The 18,633-nt window shown below is 44.8% G+C and overlaps 1 protein-coding gene across 1 annotated transcript in view; it reads right to left on the bottom strand.

Annotated features, from left to right (window-relative positions):
• Positions 1-8,589: 8,589 nt before the first annotated feature.
• LOC139266210 (S-arrestin-like) overlaps positions 8,590-18,633 on the bottom strand; it is an 87,940-nt gene continuing 77,896 nt past the window's right edge. Inside the window, exon 20 of the mRNA XM_070884040.1 lies at positions 8,590-9,598. Within this exon, the coding sequence (XP_070740141.1) occupies positions 9,540-9,598 (59 nt within the window). The 3' untranslated portion in view covers positions 8,590-9,539. The remainder of the gene's footprint in view (positions 9,599-18,633) is intronic.

Below are 18,633 nucleotides of genomic sequence, written 5' to 3'. Positions count from 1 at the left end.
CCTTAGCACTTTTTCGAAGAACAGGGCAGTACTCCCCAGTGTTCTGGCCAATATTTATCCCTCAATCAACATCATTAAAAACAGATTATCTGGTCAATTTCACATTACTTGTTTGCTGTGTACAAATTGGTTGCCACGTTTAAGAACATAAGAAATAGGAACAGGAGTTCCCTTAATATCCAAACATCTATTGATCTCTGTCTTGAATATACTCAACAACTGAGCTTCCACAGCTCTTTGGGGTAGAGAATTGCAAAGATTCACAACCCCCTGAGTGAAGAAATTTGTCCTCATCTCAGTCCTAAATAGCCAATCCCTTATTCTGAGACTGTGACCCCTGGTTCTAGACTCCCCAGCCAAGGGAAACATCCTCCCTGTCAAGCTCTAAGGATTTTGTATGTATCAATGAGGTCACTTCTCATTCTTCTAAACTCTAGAGAATATAGACCTAGTCTACTCGATCTCGCCGCATAGGACTGTCTGGTGAACCTTCGTTGCACTCCCCCTATTGCAAGTATATCCTTCCTTAGGTAAGGAGACCAAAACTGTACATAATACTCCAGGTGTGGTCTCACCAGGGCCCTATATAATTGCAGTAAGAAGCCTTTACTCTTGTACTCAAATCCTTTTGTAATAAAGGCCAACATACCATTTGCTTTGTTAAGTGCTTGCTGTACCTGTACGTTAACTTTCAGTGATTCGTGTACAAGGACACCTAGGTCCCGCTGAACACTAACATTTCCCAATCTCTCATCATTTAAAAAATACTCTGCTTTTTTATTTTTCATACCAAATTGGATAACTTCATCATCTACCCTGTTAAGCCCCCTCAGAATCTTAAATGTTTCAATGAAATCACCTCTCATTCTTCTAAACTCCAGAGAGTATTGGCCCAATCTACTCAATCTCTCCTCATAGGACAACCCTCTCAGCCCAGGGCTCAATATAGTGAACCTCTGTTATACAGCCTCGAAGGCAAGTATGTCCTTCGTCAGATAAGGAGACCAAAACTGTGCACTGTACTCCAGGTGTGGTCTCACATAGCCCTGTACAATTGTAGCAAGACTTCTTTACTCTTGTACTCCTCACACTCAACAAGCTCCCCGCTGGAGTGGAACTAAACTACAAAACCAGTGGGAACCTGTTCAACCTTCATCGTCTCCAGGCCAGATCCAAGACCGTCCCAACCTCTGTCGTCGAACTACAGTACGTAGATGACGCATGCGTCTGCGCACATTCAGAGACTGAACTCCAAGTCATAGTCAACATCTTCATTGAGGCGTATGAAAGCTTTGGCCTTACACTAAACATCCGTAAGACAAAGGTCCTCCACCAACCTGACCCCGCCACACAGCACTGCCCCCCACTGCAGCCCTGGACAACGTGGACCATGTTTCATACCTCGGGAGCCTATTATCAGCAAGGGCAGACATCGACGACGAGGTTCAACACCGCTTCCAGTGCGCCAGCACAGTCTTCAGCCGCCTGAGGAAAAGAGTGTTTGAAGATCAGGCCCTCAAATCTTCCACCAAGCTCTTGGTCTACAGGGCTGCAGTGATACCCGCCCTCATGTACACCTCAGAGATGTGGACCATATACAGTAGACACCTCAAATCGCTGGAGAAATATATCGCCGCAAGATCCTACAAATCCCCTGGGAGGACAGGCACACCAACGTCTTTGATCAGACCAACATCCCCAGTATCAAAGCACTGACCACACTCGACCAGCTCCGTTGGGCAGGCCACATTGTTCGCATGCCTGACACAAGACTCCCAAAGCAAGCGCTCTACTCGGAACTCCTACATGGCAAGCGAGCCCAAGGTGGGCAGAGGAAATGTTTCAAGGACATCCTCAAAGCCTCCTTGATAAACATAGAAACATAGAAAATAGGTGCAGGAGCAGGCCATTCAGCCCTTCTAGCCTGCACCGCCATTCAATGAGTTCATGGCTGAACATGAAACTTCAGTACCCCCTTCCTGCTTTCTCGCCATAACCCTTGATCCCCCGAGTAGTAAGGACTTCATCTAACTCCCTTTTGAATATATTTAGTGAATTGGCCTCAACTACTTTCTGTGGTAGAGAATTCCACAGGTTCACCACTCTCTGGGTGAAGAAGTTTCTCCTCATCTCGGTCCTAAATGGCTTACCCCTTATCCTCAGACTGTGACCCCTGGTTCTGGACTTCCCCAACATTGGGAACATTCTTTCTGCATCTAACCTGTCTAAACCCGTCAGAATTTTAAACGTTTCTATGAGGTCCCCTCTCATTCTTCTGAACTCCAGTGAATACAATCCCAATTGATCCAATCTTTCTTGATAGGTCAGTCCCGCCATCCCGGGAATCAGTCTGGTGAACCTTCGCTGCACTCCCTCAATAGCAAGAATGTCCTTCCTCAAGTTAGGAGACCAAAACTGTACACAATACTCCAGGTGTGGCCTCACCAAGGCCCTGTACAACTGTAGCAACACCTCCCTGCCCCTGTATTCAAATCCCCTCGCTATGAAGGCCAACATGCCATTTGCTTTCTTAACCGCCTGCTGTACCTGCATGCCAACCTTCAATGACTGATGTACCATGACACCCAGGTCTCGTTGCACCTTCCCTTTTCCTAATCTGTCACCATTCAGATAATAGTCTGTCTCTCTGTTTTTACCACCAAAGTGGATAACCTCACATTTATCCACATTATACTTCATCTGCCATGCATTTGCCCACTCACCTAACCTATCCAAGTCACTCTGCAGCCTAATAGCATCCTCCTCGCAGCTCACACTGCCACCCAACTTAGTATCATCCGCAAATTTGGAGATACTGCATTTAATCCCCTCGTCTAAATCATTAATGTACAATGTAAACAGCTGGGGCCCCAGCACAGAACCTTGCGGCACTCCACTAGTCACTGCCTGCCATTCTGAAAAGTACCCGTTTACTCCTACTCTTTGCTTCCTGTCTGACAACCAGTTCTCAATCCACGTCAGCACACTACCCCCAATCCCATGTGCTTTAACTTTGCACATTAATCTCTTGTGTGGGACCTTGTCGAAAGCCTTCTGAAAGTCCAAATATACCACATCAACTGGTTCTCCCTTGTCCACTTTACTGGAAACATCCTCAAAAAATTCCAGAAGATTTGTCAAGCATGATTTCCCTTTCACAAATCCATGCTGACTTGGACCTATCATGTCACCATTTTCCAGATGCACTGCTATGACATCCTTAATAATTGATTCCATCATTTTACCCACTACCGATGTCAGGCTGACCGGTCTATAATTCCCTGTTATCTCTCTCCCTCCTTTTTTAAAAAGTGGGGTTACATTGGCTACCCTCCACTCCATAGGAACTGATCCAGAGTCAATGGAATGTTGGAAAATGACTGTCAATGCATCCGCTATTTCCAAGGCCACCTCCTTAAGTACTCTAGGATGCAGTCCATCAGGCCCTGGGGATTTATCGGCCTTCAATCCCATCAATTTCCCCAACACAATTTCCCGACTAATAAAGATTTCCCTCAGTTCCTCTTCCTTACTAGACCCTCTGACCCCTTTTATATCCGGAAGGTTGTTTGTATCCTCCTTAGTGAATACCGAACCAAAGTACTTGTTCAATTGATCCGCCATTTCTTTGTTCCCCGTTATGACTTCCCCTGATTCTGACTGCAGGGGACCTACGTTTGTCTTCACCAACCTTTTTCTCTTTACATACCTATATAAACTTTTGCAATCCGCCTTAATGTTCCCTGCAAGCTTCTTCTCGTACTCCATTTTCCCTGTCCTAATCAAACCCTTTGTCCTCCTCTGCTGAGTTCTAAATTTCTCCCAGTCCCCAGGTTTGCTGCTATTTCTGGCCAATTTGTATGCCACTTCCTTGGCTTTAATACTATCCCTGATTTCCCTAGATAGCCACGGTTGAGCCACCTTCCCCTTTTTATTTTTACGCCAGACAGGAATGTACAATTGTTGTACTTCATCCATGCGGTCTCTAAATGTCTGCCATTGCCCATCCACAGTCAACCCCCTAAGTATCATTCGCCAATCTATCCTAGCCAATTCACGCCTCATACCTTCAAAGTTACCCTTCTTTAAGTTCTGGACCATGGTTTCTGAAATTACTGTTTCATTCTCCATCCTAATGCAGAATTCCACCATATTATGGTCACTCTTCCCCAAGGGGCCTCGCACAATGAGATTGCTAATTAATCCTCTCTCAACATCTCCACCGGCACCTGGGAGTCCCTGGCCAAGGACCGCCATAAGTGGAGGAAGAGCATCCGGGAGGGCGCTGAGCACCCGAGGGACTGCCTATGGTGACTCCAACCCTCTAGCAATAAAGGCCAATATGTCTTTTGCCTTCCTAATTGTTTGCTGTACTTGCATTTTCCATATGAGGACTCCTAAATCGCTCTGAACACCAACATTTAATAGTTTACCATTTAAAAAATACTTTATTTTTCTATTCTTTCTACCAAAGTGATTACATTTCCCCTCATTATACTCCATCTGCCACTTTATTGCCCACTCAACCTGTCGATATCCCTTTGCAGGCTCTTTGCGTCTTCCTCACAGCTTACTTTCTCACTAAGCTTTGTATCGTCAACAAACTTGGCTACATTGGACTCGGTCCCTTCATCTAAGTCATTAATATAGATTGTGAATAGCTGAGGCCCCAGCACTGATCCTTGCTGCACCCCACCAGTTACAGCCTGCCAACCAGAAAATGACCCGGCTATCCTTACCGGAGGGATGCTGGCACTTGATTTGGAAAGTTAAATACAGACATTTTAAAAAGTAACAATCGCTTCCATCAAATAAGCATTTTGTCTGTTCAGTTGCCCTTGAAACATACCTCGTCTTTCTAATCACCTTCTTGAAACCATTCAGAATTTTGAAACGTTCGATTATCTCCCCGCCAAATCTTCTCAGTGAAAACAATCTGAATTTCTCGAGTCTTTTTTGGTAACTATACCCTCTCATTCCTGGTATCATTCTAATTAATCTCTGTTGTATATGCAGACTATGGATGTACTCTATGTGTAGTCACTGTTGATTGCATAAGATGGAGACTTGTTTACCTGAAGTATTCTCAATAAGGTTTACACTGTGTACATACATGCTGGCACCACTAGAGGGTGCAACTGGTGGAGACCAGGGGTTTTGTGCCCTGGTGGCAGGACCCTGTATAACAGGCTGCACACCATGCTTGTACAGCACTCTGGGGTTTGGAATAAAGGACAAAGGTCACTACAGTTTGAGTACAACACATTGCCTTGTGGAGTCATTCATAAGTACATTATAGACATAACAACTGGCAACGAGAATAAGAACTTTCACGTGATCATGGCTACCTTTGGCATGCTAAAAGACTTTGTAGAGGGTGATGATTTGGATGCCTTCACGAAAAGGCTCGAGCAATATTTGGTGGCAAACGACCTGCAGGGGAAATGGACACATTGGCGGAGAAGCGCAAGGCTATACTGATGACCAGTTGTGGGCCCAAGGTCTAGCGCCTCATCAGGGACTTGTAGGCACCCACGAAGGCCAAGGATAAGACATACGATGAGCTGACTGAACTAATTCGTGACCAACTTAAACCAAAAGAGAGCATCCTCACGGTCAGGCACAGATTCTAAACTCACCGCAGACCTGAAGGCCAGGAGATTACAAAATATGCTGCCGACCTCAGGAGACTTGCGACACTGTGTGATTTTGGCATGCATCTCAACAAAGCATTGCAAGACATCTTTGTTATAGGAATTGGCCTCAAGGGCTTCCTTCGCAAGCTATTATCTGCCCATACCACAGTCAACCTGCAGAAAGCTATCGGCATCAGTTAGGCGTTCATGACCTCGACCTGCAGCACCAAGCAAATCATTCATCCTGTGGACTCAAACCCGGCAAGTACTGTACACAGAATGGTGCCTTTCACAAGCAAGACTGTAGAACGTGGCTCTGCTCAGGGCAGAGAGCACAGATCTCAGGGTTCCAGAACTCAGAGTCCGCCGAGGGGTGCTAATCGAGTAGCACCATGCTGGCGATGCATAGGAAACCATAGGGCTCACCAGTGTCAGTTTGCTGAGTATGTATGCAAAGTCTGTAATACGAAGGGCCACCTCCAGTGCATGTGTAAAAGAAATGTGACTCACCATCTAGCAGAGGAGTCGGTAGATAACTTTGAATCCAACTTTGAATCAGTATTAGGATTATGCCAGAGATGCAGCTCAGCCCCAAGAAGAAGTGTATGGAGTGTATACCTGCATCACCGATTGTCCTCCAGTGAAGATGAAAGTCGAGATAAATAACGTTCCAGTCTTCATGGAAGTGGACACGGGAGCGAGGCAGTCAGTGATGAGCCAAGATGCCTTCGAGAAGCTATGAAATGAAAAACGACCCGAGCTGGTTCCAGTAAAGGAAAAATTGCACACCTACACCAAGGAGCTGATCACAGTCAAGTGTAATCCATAATGGCGTGGTGCACAAGTTACCTCTGTGGATTGTTGCAGGTGATGGTCCAATGCTACTTGGAAGAAGGTGGATGGGAAAGATCCAGTGGAAATGGGAAGACCTCTTCACTCCAGCAATTGATGTCCCCCATGCTCAGAGGCAGAGCAAAACCTCACCTTCGCTTGGGCCAGGCACCAGAGAACAGACTAGCGCAGCACCTGAGGCACAGGCCGTCCATCACGACAGCGTGGCAATGATCCGACCGGAACAATCTAAAAATACCTTCCCAGCTCCCGTGGCAGGACTCCTGGGGAGGAAGATCGAATTCAAAAGTACCTTTCCAGTGGTTGTGGCAGAATTGCGGAAAAGAAGGATCAAGGCAGTCGACCTCAAGGACCGAGGCAAGATGGCGTCCCTGCTGCAGCGAGGGGCAACGTGGCTGAAAAAAAAGATGGCTGCGGCAATATCACGAAGTGCAACGCTGAGGGACCAACACGTCGTGTCCAAGAGCAGCAAGCGAGTGAATTCGGGAGGGTAAAGGCACTGATCCTGATGCCCTGCCCCAGGTATCCCCACAAGTTATAGGCCAGTGACCTCAGGAGGGTGAAGGCACTGATCCTGACACCCTGCCCCAGCTCTATCCCACGCTGCAGGTATCCGATGGCACCAGTCGCCATGGACCTGGAAACGAAAACAGCGCCAATACACACAGCCGGCCACCGTTGCCCACCACCCGGGTGGAGACGGCGCAGCCCCCAGACCCAGTCGCTACTTCGGCCATGTCCGGGAGCGAAAGATCAGAACCAACGAGTTCCCCAAACGGGACCTGGAACAGCCAGGTTCCCAACACCGTGAGAGAGCCAGCAGAAGACTCTGCAGCCCTCAAAGGAGGACAGGGAGGCCACACACATCTGTGGCTCTGCCCACCACTAGGCAACGGCAAGGGCCCTGAGTCCTGACTAGGTGAGCAAACCAAGCCCACACCTCTAGCAGGGGGCGCAGCGCGCCATCAGACGACTAGGACCCCATCCGGTTGCTCTGGAACTAGCGTCCTCGCATACCTGTACTGCTACTTCAGTACTAACCATGACTAAACCATGAATGCAATCTACCCAATCCTGGCGCATGACCATAAAACGTAACAAATATAAGTCACTGAACCTAGGGGTCACGATACAAACTGAAAAAACTGTTTTTTGTTTCTTCCTTTCTTTGTACTTCACTGTGTCTGATCCTGTATGTTAATGTAATGGGCCAGCTGCATCATCTTGCTGTGGGGGGTGGGGGGGTGAGAAATGGATGTATGTAGCCATGGACACACACATGGATCACACCCAGAACCCACTGGAACCTCCACTGAATCATCGAACCATCCAATCTGATAACCACTACCCAACGTTGTGGCAAAAATACTCGGGGGTTAACAGGGAGAGAGCCAAGCCAAAGCACAGCCAAGGTGCAAGGGCTATTGGCACTTAAGTCTGGGGAGAGCTAAGCCAGAGCACATAGTGCAAAGGTAATTAGCACAAAGGATTTGGGAGGAGAGTGATGATATATATGCAGACTATGGATGTACTCTATGTGTAGTCACTGTGTGATTGCATAAGATGGAGACTGGTTTAACTGATGTACTCTCAATAAGGATTACACTGTGTACATACATGTGGCACCACTAGAGGGTGCAACTGGTGGAGACCAGGGGTTTCCTGCCCTGGTGGCAGGGCCCTGTATAAAAGGCTGCACACCATGCTTGTACAGCACTCTGGAGTTGGAATAAAGGACCAAGGTCACTACAGTTTGAGTACAACACATTGCCTCATGGAATCATTCATAAGTACATTATAGACATAACAATCTCCACTGTACCTTTTCCATGGCTCAGGTATCCTTCAGATAACAGAGTGGCCAGAACTGCACATAATGTGCCAACATCACTTCCTTGCTTTAGTATGAGGTGCCCCTATGTATATAACCATTGTGCCCCTATGTATGCACACAACCATTTTATAAAGTTCCCTGCCCCTGTCGTTTTCGGTGTGCTTTCCTTTAAAGTTGTAAACTTGCATTTTCATGATAAAAATAAAACATTGCACAGAACAGCCTGACTATTTGACCTATTTTATTTTATACTCATCTCTACCGAAAGAATCTGAAACAGACATTAAACAATCTTTAACAAGCATTCAGCTAGTAAGTGACAGTATCTGAATCAAATGGCTGTGAGGGAACAGTCAGAGTTTACATCCTGGCTGGCCTCCCACATTCTACCCGATGTAAACTTGAGGTGATCCAAAACTCAGCTGCCCATGTACACACATCACCCCTGTGCTCGCTGACCTACATTGGCTCCCGGTTAAGCAAAGCCTCGATTTCAAAATTCTCATCCTTGTTTTCAAATCCCTCCATGGCCTCGGACCACCCTATCTCTAATCTCCTTCAACCCCACAGTCCCCCCCCCCCCCGCCGAGATATCTGCGCTCCTCTAATTGTATCCTCTTGAGCATTCCTGATTATAATTGCTCAATCATTGGTGACCATGCCTTCTGTTGCCTAGGCCCCAAGCTCTGGAACTCCCTGTCTTGAAATCTCTCCGCCTCTCTTTCCTCCTTGAAGACGCTTCTTAAAACTTACATCTTTTGGTCACCTGCCCTAATTTCTCCTTATATGACTCGGTGTCAAATTTTTTGTCTTATAATGCTCCTGTGAAGTGCCTTGGGATGTTTCACTATGTTAAAGGTGCTATATAAATAAAAGTTGTTGTTGTTATATTGCTTCACCTTTCCCTGGCTGGAACTCTATCCTGCTCAGCACAGAGCTTTGTGCTTGACCTGGATACAAACGTGGACAGACCTCTCTCCCAACGGTCAGAAACTTAAATCTAACCCGTGCTGTACCAGACCTGGGAGGGCTGAGATAACTTACAGGCTTCTTCAAAACTCAGGAACTGAAGCAATTACACTAATTAAACACTGAAATGTCTTTGCCGCATTTCCTTCATCTACGCACAAACGGCTGGATTCTAGCGAGTGGTTGAGGATCCTGTCAGGCAACTGATTTGCTGGTAGGAGATTCCACCCCATTCTTCAGATCTTCCGTCACTGCCATTGGTCCATGCCGATCAAAGTCCACAAACTGAACGTCGTCATCATCAACACTGAGAACAAACAGGAAGGAAATAAATCGTCAAAAACAGGCTCGTACGGTCAGTAGGTGCAATTAAACGGGCAGCCACGAGACAAGCAAGAACATAAGAACATAAGAAATAGAAGCAGGAGTAGGCCATATGGCCCCTCGAGCCTGCTCCGCCATTTAATACGATCATGGCTGATCCGATCATGGACTCAGGTCCATTTCCCTGCCTGCTCCCCATAACCCCTTATTCCCTTATCGGTTAAGAAACTGTCTATCTTTGTCTTCAATTTATTCAATGTCCCAGCTTCCACAGCTCTCTGAGGCAGTGAATTCCACAGATTTACAACCCTCTGAGAGAAGAAATTTCTCCTCATCTCAGTTTTAAATGGGCGGCCCCTTATTCGAAGATTATGCCCTCTAGTTCTAATCTCCCCCATCAGTGGAAACATCCTCTCTGCATCCACCTTATCGAGCTCCCTCATAATCTTATACGTTTCGATAAGATCACCTCTCATTCTTCTGAATTCCAATGAGTAGAGGCCCAACCTACTCAACCTTTCCTCATAAGTCAACCCCCTCATCCCCGGAATCAACCTAGTGAACCTTCTCGGAATTGCCTCCAAAGCAAGTATATCCTTTCATGAATATGGAAACCAAAACTGTACGCAGTATTCCAAGTGTGGCCTCACCAACACCCTGTATAACTGTAGCAAGACTTCCCTGTAATAATCGGCTGGATGACTGTGGTTAGTGGACAAGAGATAGCCCACAAGGTAGTGTGTGTCACACATAGGGGAGTGTGATATAATGGGCCAAAAATTGTCGTCAAAGTAACGGTGAGTCTAATGGTGCTCACCGTGATTTATGCATAAATGGTACAGCAGCTTCAGGCGAGGGGCAGATGCGCGGTTGAATGTGAATATCCAAACCGAGTTGTGCCACTCCGCTGTTAGCTTTGAGAATGCGCCATCTCACTGTCTGGCTTCCCATTGAAATGCATTGAATGATGTGAAGTTCCTGTCGTGGTGCGGTAGGTATGGATTTACTCGCCACAGAAAGAGAAGTCTTGACATTTCAAGTCTAAGTATCCTTTTAACAATGTGATAAGTGTTAATTGCTGCCAATCAACCTCTAGGGAACTGAAAATGAACTATTACAATTGTGGAGTCTCATTCCTTTGGTATTAATTCATGTTGGAGATTTAAAAAAATATAGAACATTTTCTGTCTTTTTTTTCCCCTCAATCCAATCTTTCTTTTCCTCTCTTTATTTCTCTTTCTGTACCTGATTTGACATTATATTCACCCACTCTAATTTACACTTCCTTCTCTGTCCTTCCAATGTTTATTTCTCAATCCTTCAATCTGATTGTTTAAAGAGATGCACAGTTACTTGCCCTGTTCACTCAGGTCCCGGGTCCCCAGTTTCCCTTGCTGTGACGTTATCAGCTCGCACTTTCAGCAACTTGCCACATAAAAAGGTTATAAACCTAAATGTGCAAGGGCAAGTCTAACTGATGACAAACATTGTTAGATGCCGTACTACATCAATGTCTGGCCCAATGAGGGAGGTGGAGTTTGGATGGTGATTCAGTGTGATGTAATGAGTGAGGTGGAGTTTGTATGATGATTCAGTGTGATGTAATGACGAAGGTGGAGTTTGTATGGCGATTCAGTGTGATGTAATGAGTGAGGTGGAGTTTGTATGATGATTCAGTGTGATGTAATGACGAAGGTGGAGTTTGTATGGCGATTCAGTGTGATGTAATGAGGGAGGTCAGGTTTGTATGGTGATTCAGTGTGATGTAATGAGGGAGGTGGCGTTTGTATGGTGATTCAGTGTGATATAATGAGAAGGTGGAGTTTGTATGGTGATTCAGTGTGATGTAATGAGGGAGGTGGAGTTTGTATGGTGATTCAGTGTGATGTAATGAGGGAGGTGGAGTTTGTATGGTAATTCAGTATGATGTAATGAGTGAGGTGGAGTTTGTATGGTGATTCAGTGTGATGTAATGAGTGAGGTGGAGTTTGTATGGTGATTCAGTGTGATGTAATGAGGGAGGTGGAGTTTGTACGGTGATTCAGTGTGATGTAATGAGGGAGGTGGAGTTTGTATGGTGATTCAGTGTGATGTAATGAGGGAGGTGAAGTTTGTATGATGATTCAGTGTGATGTAATGAGGGAGGTGGGGTTTATATGGTGATTCAGTGTGATGTAATGAGGGAGGTGGAGTTTGTATGGTGATTCAGTGTGATGTAATGAGGGAGGTGGAGTTTGTATGGTGATTCAGTGTGATGTAATGAGGGAGGTGGAGTTTGTATGGTGATTCAGTGTGATCTAATGAGAAGGTGGAGTTTGTATGGTTATTCAGTGTGATATAATGAGGGAGGTGGTTTGTATGGTGATTCAGTGTGATGTAATGAGGGAGGTGGAGTTTTTATGGTGATTCAGTGTGATGTAATGAGGGGGTGGAGTTTATATGGTGATTCAGTGTGATGTAGTGAGGGAGGTGGAGTTTGTATGGTGATTCAGTGTGATGTAATGAGGGAGATGGAGTTTGTATAGTGATTCAGTGTGATGTAATAAGGGAGGTGGAGTTTGTATGATGATTCTGTGTGATGTAATGAGGGAGGTGGAGTTTGTATGGTGATTCAGTGTGATGTAATGAGGGAGGTGGAGTTTGTATCGTGATTGAGTGCGATGTAATGAGGGGGGTGGAGTTTGTATGGTGATTCAGTGTGATATAGTGAGGGAGGTAGAGTTTGTATGGTGATTCAGTGTGATGTAATGATGGAGGTGGAGTTTGTATGGTGATTCAGTGTGATGTAATGAGGGAGGTGGAGTTTGTATTGTGATTCAGTGTGATGCCATGAGGAAGGTGGAGTTTGTATGGTGATTCAGTGTGATGTAATGAGGGAGGTGGAGTTTGTATGGTGATTCAGTGTGATGTAATGAGGGAGGTGGAGTTTGTATTGTGATTCTGTGTGATGTAATGAGGGAGGTGGAGTTTGTATGGTGATTCAGTGTGATGCCATGAGGAAGGTGGAGTTTGTATGGTAATTCAGTGTGATGTAATGAGGGAGGTGGAGTTTGTATGGTGATTCAGTGTGATATAATGAGGGAGGTGGGGTTTATATGGTGATTCAGTGTGATGTAATGAGGGAGGTGGAGTTTGTATGGTGATTCAGTGTGATGTAATGAGGGAGGTGGAGTTTGTATGGTAATTCAGTGTGATGTAATGAGTGAGGTGGAGTTTGTATGGTAATTCAGTGTGATGTAATGAGTGAGGTGGAGTTTGTATGGTGATTCAGTGTGATGTAATGAGGGAGGTGGAGTTTGTATGGTGATTCAGTGTGATGTAATGAGGGAGGTTAAGTTTGTATGATGATTCCGTGTGATGTAATGACGGAGGTGGAGTTTGTATGGCGATTCAGTGTGATGTAATGAGGGAGGTGGGGTTTGTATGGTGATTCAGTGTGATGTAATGAGGGAGGTGGAGTTTGTATGGTGATTCAGTGTGATATAAAGAGGGAGGTGGGGTTTGTATGGTGATTCAGTGTGATTTAATGAGGGAGGTGGAGTTTATATGGTGATTCAGTGTGATGTAATGAGGGAGGTGGAGTTTGTATGGTGATTCAGTGTGATGTAATGAGGGAGGTGGAGTTTGTATGGTGATTCAGTGTGATGCCATGAGGAAGGTGGAGTTTGTATGGTAATTCAGTGTGATGTAATGACGAAGGTGGAGTTTGTATGGCGATTCAGTGTGATGTAATGAGGGAGGTTGAGTTTGTATGATGATTCCGTGTGATGTAATGACGGAGGTGGAGTTTGTATGGTGATTCAGTGTGATGTAATGAGTGAGGTGGAGTTTGTATGGTGATTCAGTGTGATGTAATGACGTAGGTGGAGTTTGTATGGTGATTCAGTGTGATGTAATGAGGGAGGTGGAGTTTGTACGGTGATTCAGTGTGATGTAATGAGGGAGGTGGTGTTTGTATGGTGATTCAGTGTGATGTAATGAGGGAGGTGAAGTTTGTATGATGATTCAGTGTGATGTAATGAGGGAGGTGGGGTTTATATGGTGATTCAGTGTGATGTAATGAGGGAGGTGGAGTTTGTATGGTGATTCAGTGTGATGTAATGAGGGAGGTGGAGTTTGTATGGTGATTCAGTGTGATGTAATGAGGGAGGTGGAGTTTGTATGGTGATTCAGTGTGATCTAATGAGGGAGGTGGAGTTTGTATGGTTATTCAGTGTGATATAATGAGGGAGGTGGAGTTTTTATGGTGATTCAGTGTGATGTAATGAGGGGGTGGTGTTTATATGGTGATTCAGTGTGATGTAGTGAGGGAGGTGGAGTTTGTATGGTGATTCAGTGTGATGTAATGAGGGAGGTGGAGTTTGTATCGTGATTCAGTGCGATGTAATGAGGGGGGTGGAGTTTGTATGGTGATTCAGTGTGATGTAATGAGGGAGGTGGAGTTTGTATTGTGATTCAGTGTGATGTAATGAGGGAGGTGGAGTTTGTATGGTGATTCAGTGTGATGCCATGAGGAAGGTGGAGTTTGTATGGTAATTCAGTGTGATGTAATGAGGGAGGTGGAGTTTGTATGGTGATTCAGTGTGATATAATGAGGGAGGTGGGGTTTATATAGTGATTCAGTGTGATGTAATGAGGGAGGTGGAATTTGTATGGTGATTCAGTGTGATGTAATGAGGGAGGTGGAGTTTGTATGGTAATTCAGTGTGATGTAAGGAGTGAGGTGGAGTTTGTATGGTAATTCAGTATGATGTAATGAGTGAGGTGGAGTTTGTATGGTGACTCAGTGTGATGTAATGAGGGAGGTGGAGTTTGTATGGTGATTCAGTGTGATGTAATGAGGAAGGTGGAGTTTGTATGGTGATTCAGTGTGATGTAATGACGGAGGTGGAGTTTGTATGGCGATTCAGTGTGATGTAATGAGGGAGGTGGGGTTTGTATGATGATTCAGTGTGATATAAAGAGGGAGGTGGGGTTTGTATGGTAATTCAGTGCGATTTAATGAGGGAGGTGGAGTTTATATGGTGATTCAGTGTGATGTAATGAGGGAGGTGGAGTTTGTATGGTGATTCAGTGTGATGTAATGAGGAAGGTGGAGTTTGTATGGTGATTCAGTGTGATGCCATGAGGAAGGTGGAGTTTGTATGGTAATTCAGTGTGATGTAATGAGGGAGGTGGAGTTTGTATGGTGATTCAGTGTGATGTAATGAGGGAGGTGGAGTTTGTATGATGATTCCGTGTGATGTAATGACGAAGGTGGAGTTTGTATGGTGAGTCAGTGTGATGTAATGAGGGAGCTGGAGTTTGTATGGTGATTCAGTGTGATGTAATGAGGGCGGTGGAGTTTGTATGGTGATTCAGTGTGATGTAATGAGGGAGGTGGAGTTTGTATGGTGATTCAGTGTGATATAATGAGGGAGGTGGGGTTTATATGGTGATTCAGTGTGATGTAATGAGGGAGGTGGAGTTTGTATGGTGATTCAGTGTGATGTAATGAGGGAGGTGGAGTTTGTATGGTAATTCAGTGTGATGTAATGAGTGAGGTGGAGTTTGTATGGTAAATCAGTGTGATGTAATGAGTGAGGTGGAGTTTGTATGGTGATTCAGTGTGATGTAATGAGGGAGGTGGAGTTTGTATGGTGATTCAGTGTGATGTAATGATGGAGGTTGAGTTTGTATGATGATTCCGTGTGATGTAATGACGGAGGTGGAGTTTGTATGGTGATTCAGTGTGATGTAATGAGGGAGGTTGAGTTTGTATGGTGATTCAGTGTGATGTAATGAGTGAGGTGGAGTTTGTATGGTGAATCAGTGTGATATAAAGAGGGAGGTGGGGTTTGTATGGTGATTCAGTGTGATGTAATGAGGGAGGTGGAGTTTATATGGTGATTCAGTGTGATGTAATGAGGGAGGTGGAGTTTGTATGGTGATTCAGTGTGATGTAATGACAGAGGTGGAGTTTGTATGGTGATTCAGTGTGATGTAATGAGGGAGGTTGAGTTTGTATGGTGATTCAGTGTGATGTAATGAGTGAGGTGGAGTTTGTATGGTGAATCAGTGTGATATATAGAGGGAGGTGGGGTTTGTATGGTGATTCAGTGTGATGTAATGAGGGAGGTGGAGTTTGTATGGTGATTCAGTGTGATGTAATGAGGGAGGTGGAGTTTGTATGGTGATTCAGTGTGATGTAATGAGGGAGGTGGAGTTTGTATGGTGATTCAGTGTGATATAATGAGGGAGGTGGGGTTTATATGGTGATTCAGTGTGATGTAATGAGGGAGGTGGAATTTGTATGGTGATTTAGTGTGATGTAATGAGGGAGGTGGAGTTTGTATGGTAATTCAGTGTGATGTAATGAGTGAGGTGGAGTTTGTATGGTGATTCAGTGTGATGTAATGAGGGAGGTGGAGTTTGTATGGTGATTCAGTGTGATGTAATGAGGGAGGTTGAGTTTGTATGATTATTCCGTGTGATGTAATGACGGAGGTGGAGTTTGTATGGTGATTCAGAGTGATGTAATGAGGGAGGTTGAATTTGTATGATGATTCCGTGTGATGTAATGACGAAGGTGGAGTTTGTATGGTGAGTCTGTGTGATGTAATGAGGGAGGTGGAGTTTGTATGGTAATTCAGTGTGATGCCATGAGGAAGGTGGAGTTTGTATGGTAATTCAGTGTGATGTAATGAGGAGGTGGAGTTTGTATGGTGATTCAGTGTGATATAATGAGGGAGGTGGGATTTATATGGTGATTCAGTGTGATGTAATGAGGGAGGTGGAATTTGTATGGTGATTCAGTGTGATATAATGAGGGAGGTGGAGTTTGTATGGTAATTCAGTGTGATGTAATGAGTGAGGTGGAGTTTGTATGGTAATTCAGTGTGATGTAATGAGTGAGGTGGAGTTTGTATGGTGATTCAGTGTGATGTAATGAGGGAGGTGGAGTTTGTATGGTGATTCAGTGTGATGTAATGATGGAGGTTGAGTTTGTATGATGATTCCGTGTGATGTAATGACGGAGGTGGAGTTTGTATGGTGATTCAGTGTGATGTAATGAGGGAGGTGGAGTTTGTATGGTGATTCAGTGTGATGTAATGAGGGAGGTGGAGTTTGTATGGTGATTCAGTGTGATGTAATGAGGGAGGTGGAGTTTGTATGGTAATTCAGTGTGATGTAATGAGTGAGGTGGAGTTTGTATGGTGATTCAGTGTGATCTAATGAGGGCGGTGGTTTATATGGTGATTCAGTGTGATGTAACGAGGGAGGTGGAGTTTATATGGTGATTCAGTGTGATGTAATGAGGGAGGTGGAGTTTGTATGGTGATTCAGTGTGATGTAATGAGGGAGGTGGAGTTTGTATGGTAATTCAGTGTGATGTAATGAGTGAGGTGGAGTTTGTATGGTGATTCAGTGTGATGTAATGAGGGAGGTGGAATTTGTATGGTGATTCAGTGTGATGTAATGAGGGAGGTTGAGTTTGTATGATGATTCCGTGTGATGTAATGACGAAGGTGGAGTTTGTATGGTGAGTCAGTGTGATGTAATGAGGGAGGTGGAGTTTGTATGGTGATTCAGTGTGATGCCATGAGGAAGGTGGAGTTTGTATGGTAATTCAGTGTGATGTAATGAGGGAGGTGGAGTTTGTATGGTGATTCAGTGTGATATAATGAGGGAGGTGGGATTTATATGGTGATTCAATGTGATGTAATGAGGGAGGTGGAATTTGTATGGTAATTCAGTGTGATGTAATGAGGGAGGTGGAGTTTGTATGGTAATTCAGTGTGATGTAATGAGTGAGGTGGAGTTTGTATGGTGATTCAGTGTGATGTAATGAGTGAGGTGGTGTTTGTATGGTGATTCAGTGTGATGTAATGAGGGAGGTGGAGTTTGTATGGTGATTCAGTGTGATGTAATGAGGGGGGTGGAGTTTATATGGTGATTCAGTGTGATGCAATTCAGGGAACATTAAGACGGACTGCAAAAGCTTCTGTAGATATGCATAGAGAAAAAGGTTAGTAAAGCGAAACGTAGGTACCCTGCAGTCAGAAACTGGGGAAGTCATAACGGGGAACAAAGAAATGGCAGACCAATTGAACAAGTACTTTGGTTCGTTATTCACTAAGGAGGACACTAACAATCTTCCAGATATAAAAGGGGTCAGAGGGTCTAGTAAGAAGGAGGAACTGAGGGAAATCCTTATTAGTCAGGAAATTGTGTTGGGGAAATTGATGGGATTGAAGGCCGATAACTCCCCAGGGCTGATGGACTGCATCCCAGAGTACTTAAGGAGGTGGCCTTGGAAATAGCATATGCATTGACAGTCATTTTCCAACATTCCATAGACAGTTCCTATGGAGTGGAGGGTAGCCAATGTAACCCCACTTTTTAAAAAAGGAGGGAGAGAGAAAATAGGGAATTACAGACCGGTCAGCCTGACATCGGTAGTGGGTAAAATGATGGAATCAATTATTAAGGATGTCATAGCAGCGCATTTGGAAAGAGGTGACATGATAGGTCCAAGTCAGCATGGATTTGTGAAAGGGAATTCATGCTTGACAAATCTTCTGAAATTTTTGGAGTATGTTTCCAGTAGAGTGGACAAGGGAGAACCAGTTGATGTGGTGTATTTGGACTTTCAGAAGGCTTTTGACAAGGTCCCACACAAGAGATTAATGTGCAAAGTTAAAGCACATGGGATTAAGGGTAGTGTGCTGACGTGGATTGAGAACTGGTTGGCAGACAGGAAGCAAAGAGTAGGAGTAAATGGGTACTTTTCAGAATGGCAGGCAAGTGACTAGTGGGATACCGCAAGATTCTGTGCTGGGGCCCCAGCTGTTTACATTGTACATAAATGATTTAGACGAAGGGATTAAATTTAGTATCTCCAAATTTGCGGATGACACTAAGTTGGGTGGCAGTGTGAGCTGCAAGGAGGATGCTATGAGGCTGCAGAGTGACTTGGATAGGTTATGTGAGTGGGCAAATGCATGGCAGATGAAGTATAATGTGGATAAATGTGAG

The sequence above is a fragment of the Pristiophorus japonicus genome, chromosome 6, assembly GCF_044704955.1.
Source record: "Pristiophorus japonicus isolate sPriJap1 chromosome 6, sPriJap1.hap1, whole genome shotgun sequence".
In the NCBI taxonomy this organism is placed as follows: Eukaryota; Metazoa; Chordata; class Chondrichthyes; family Pristiophoridae; genus Pristiophorus; species Pristiophorus japonicus.
This window is presented reverse-complemented; position numbering and strand designations above follow the sequence as displayed.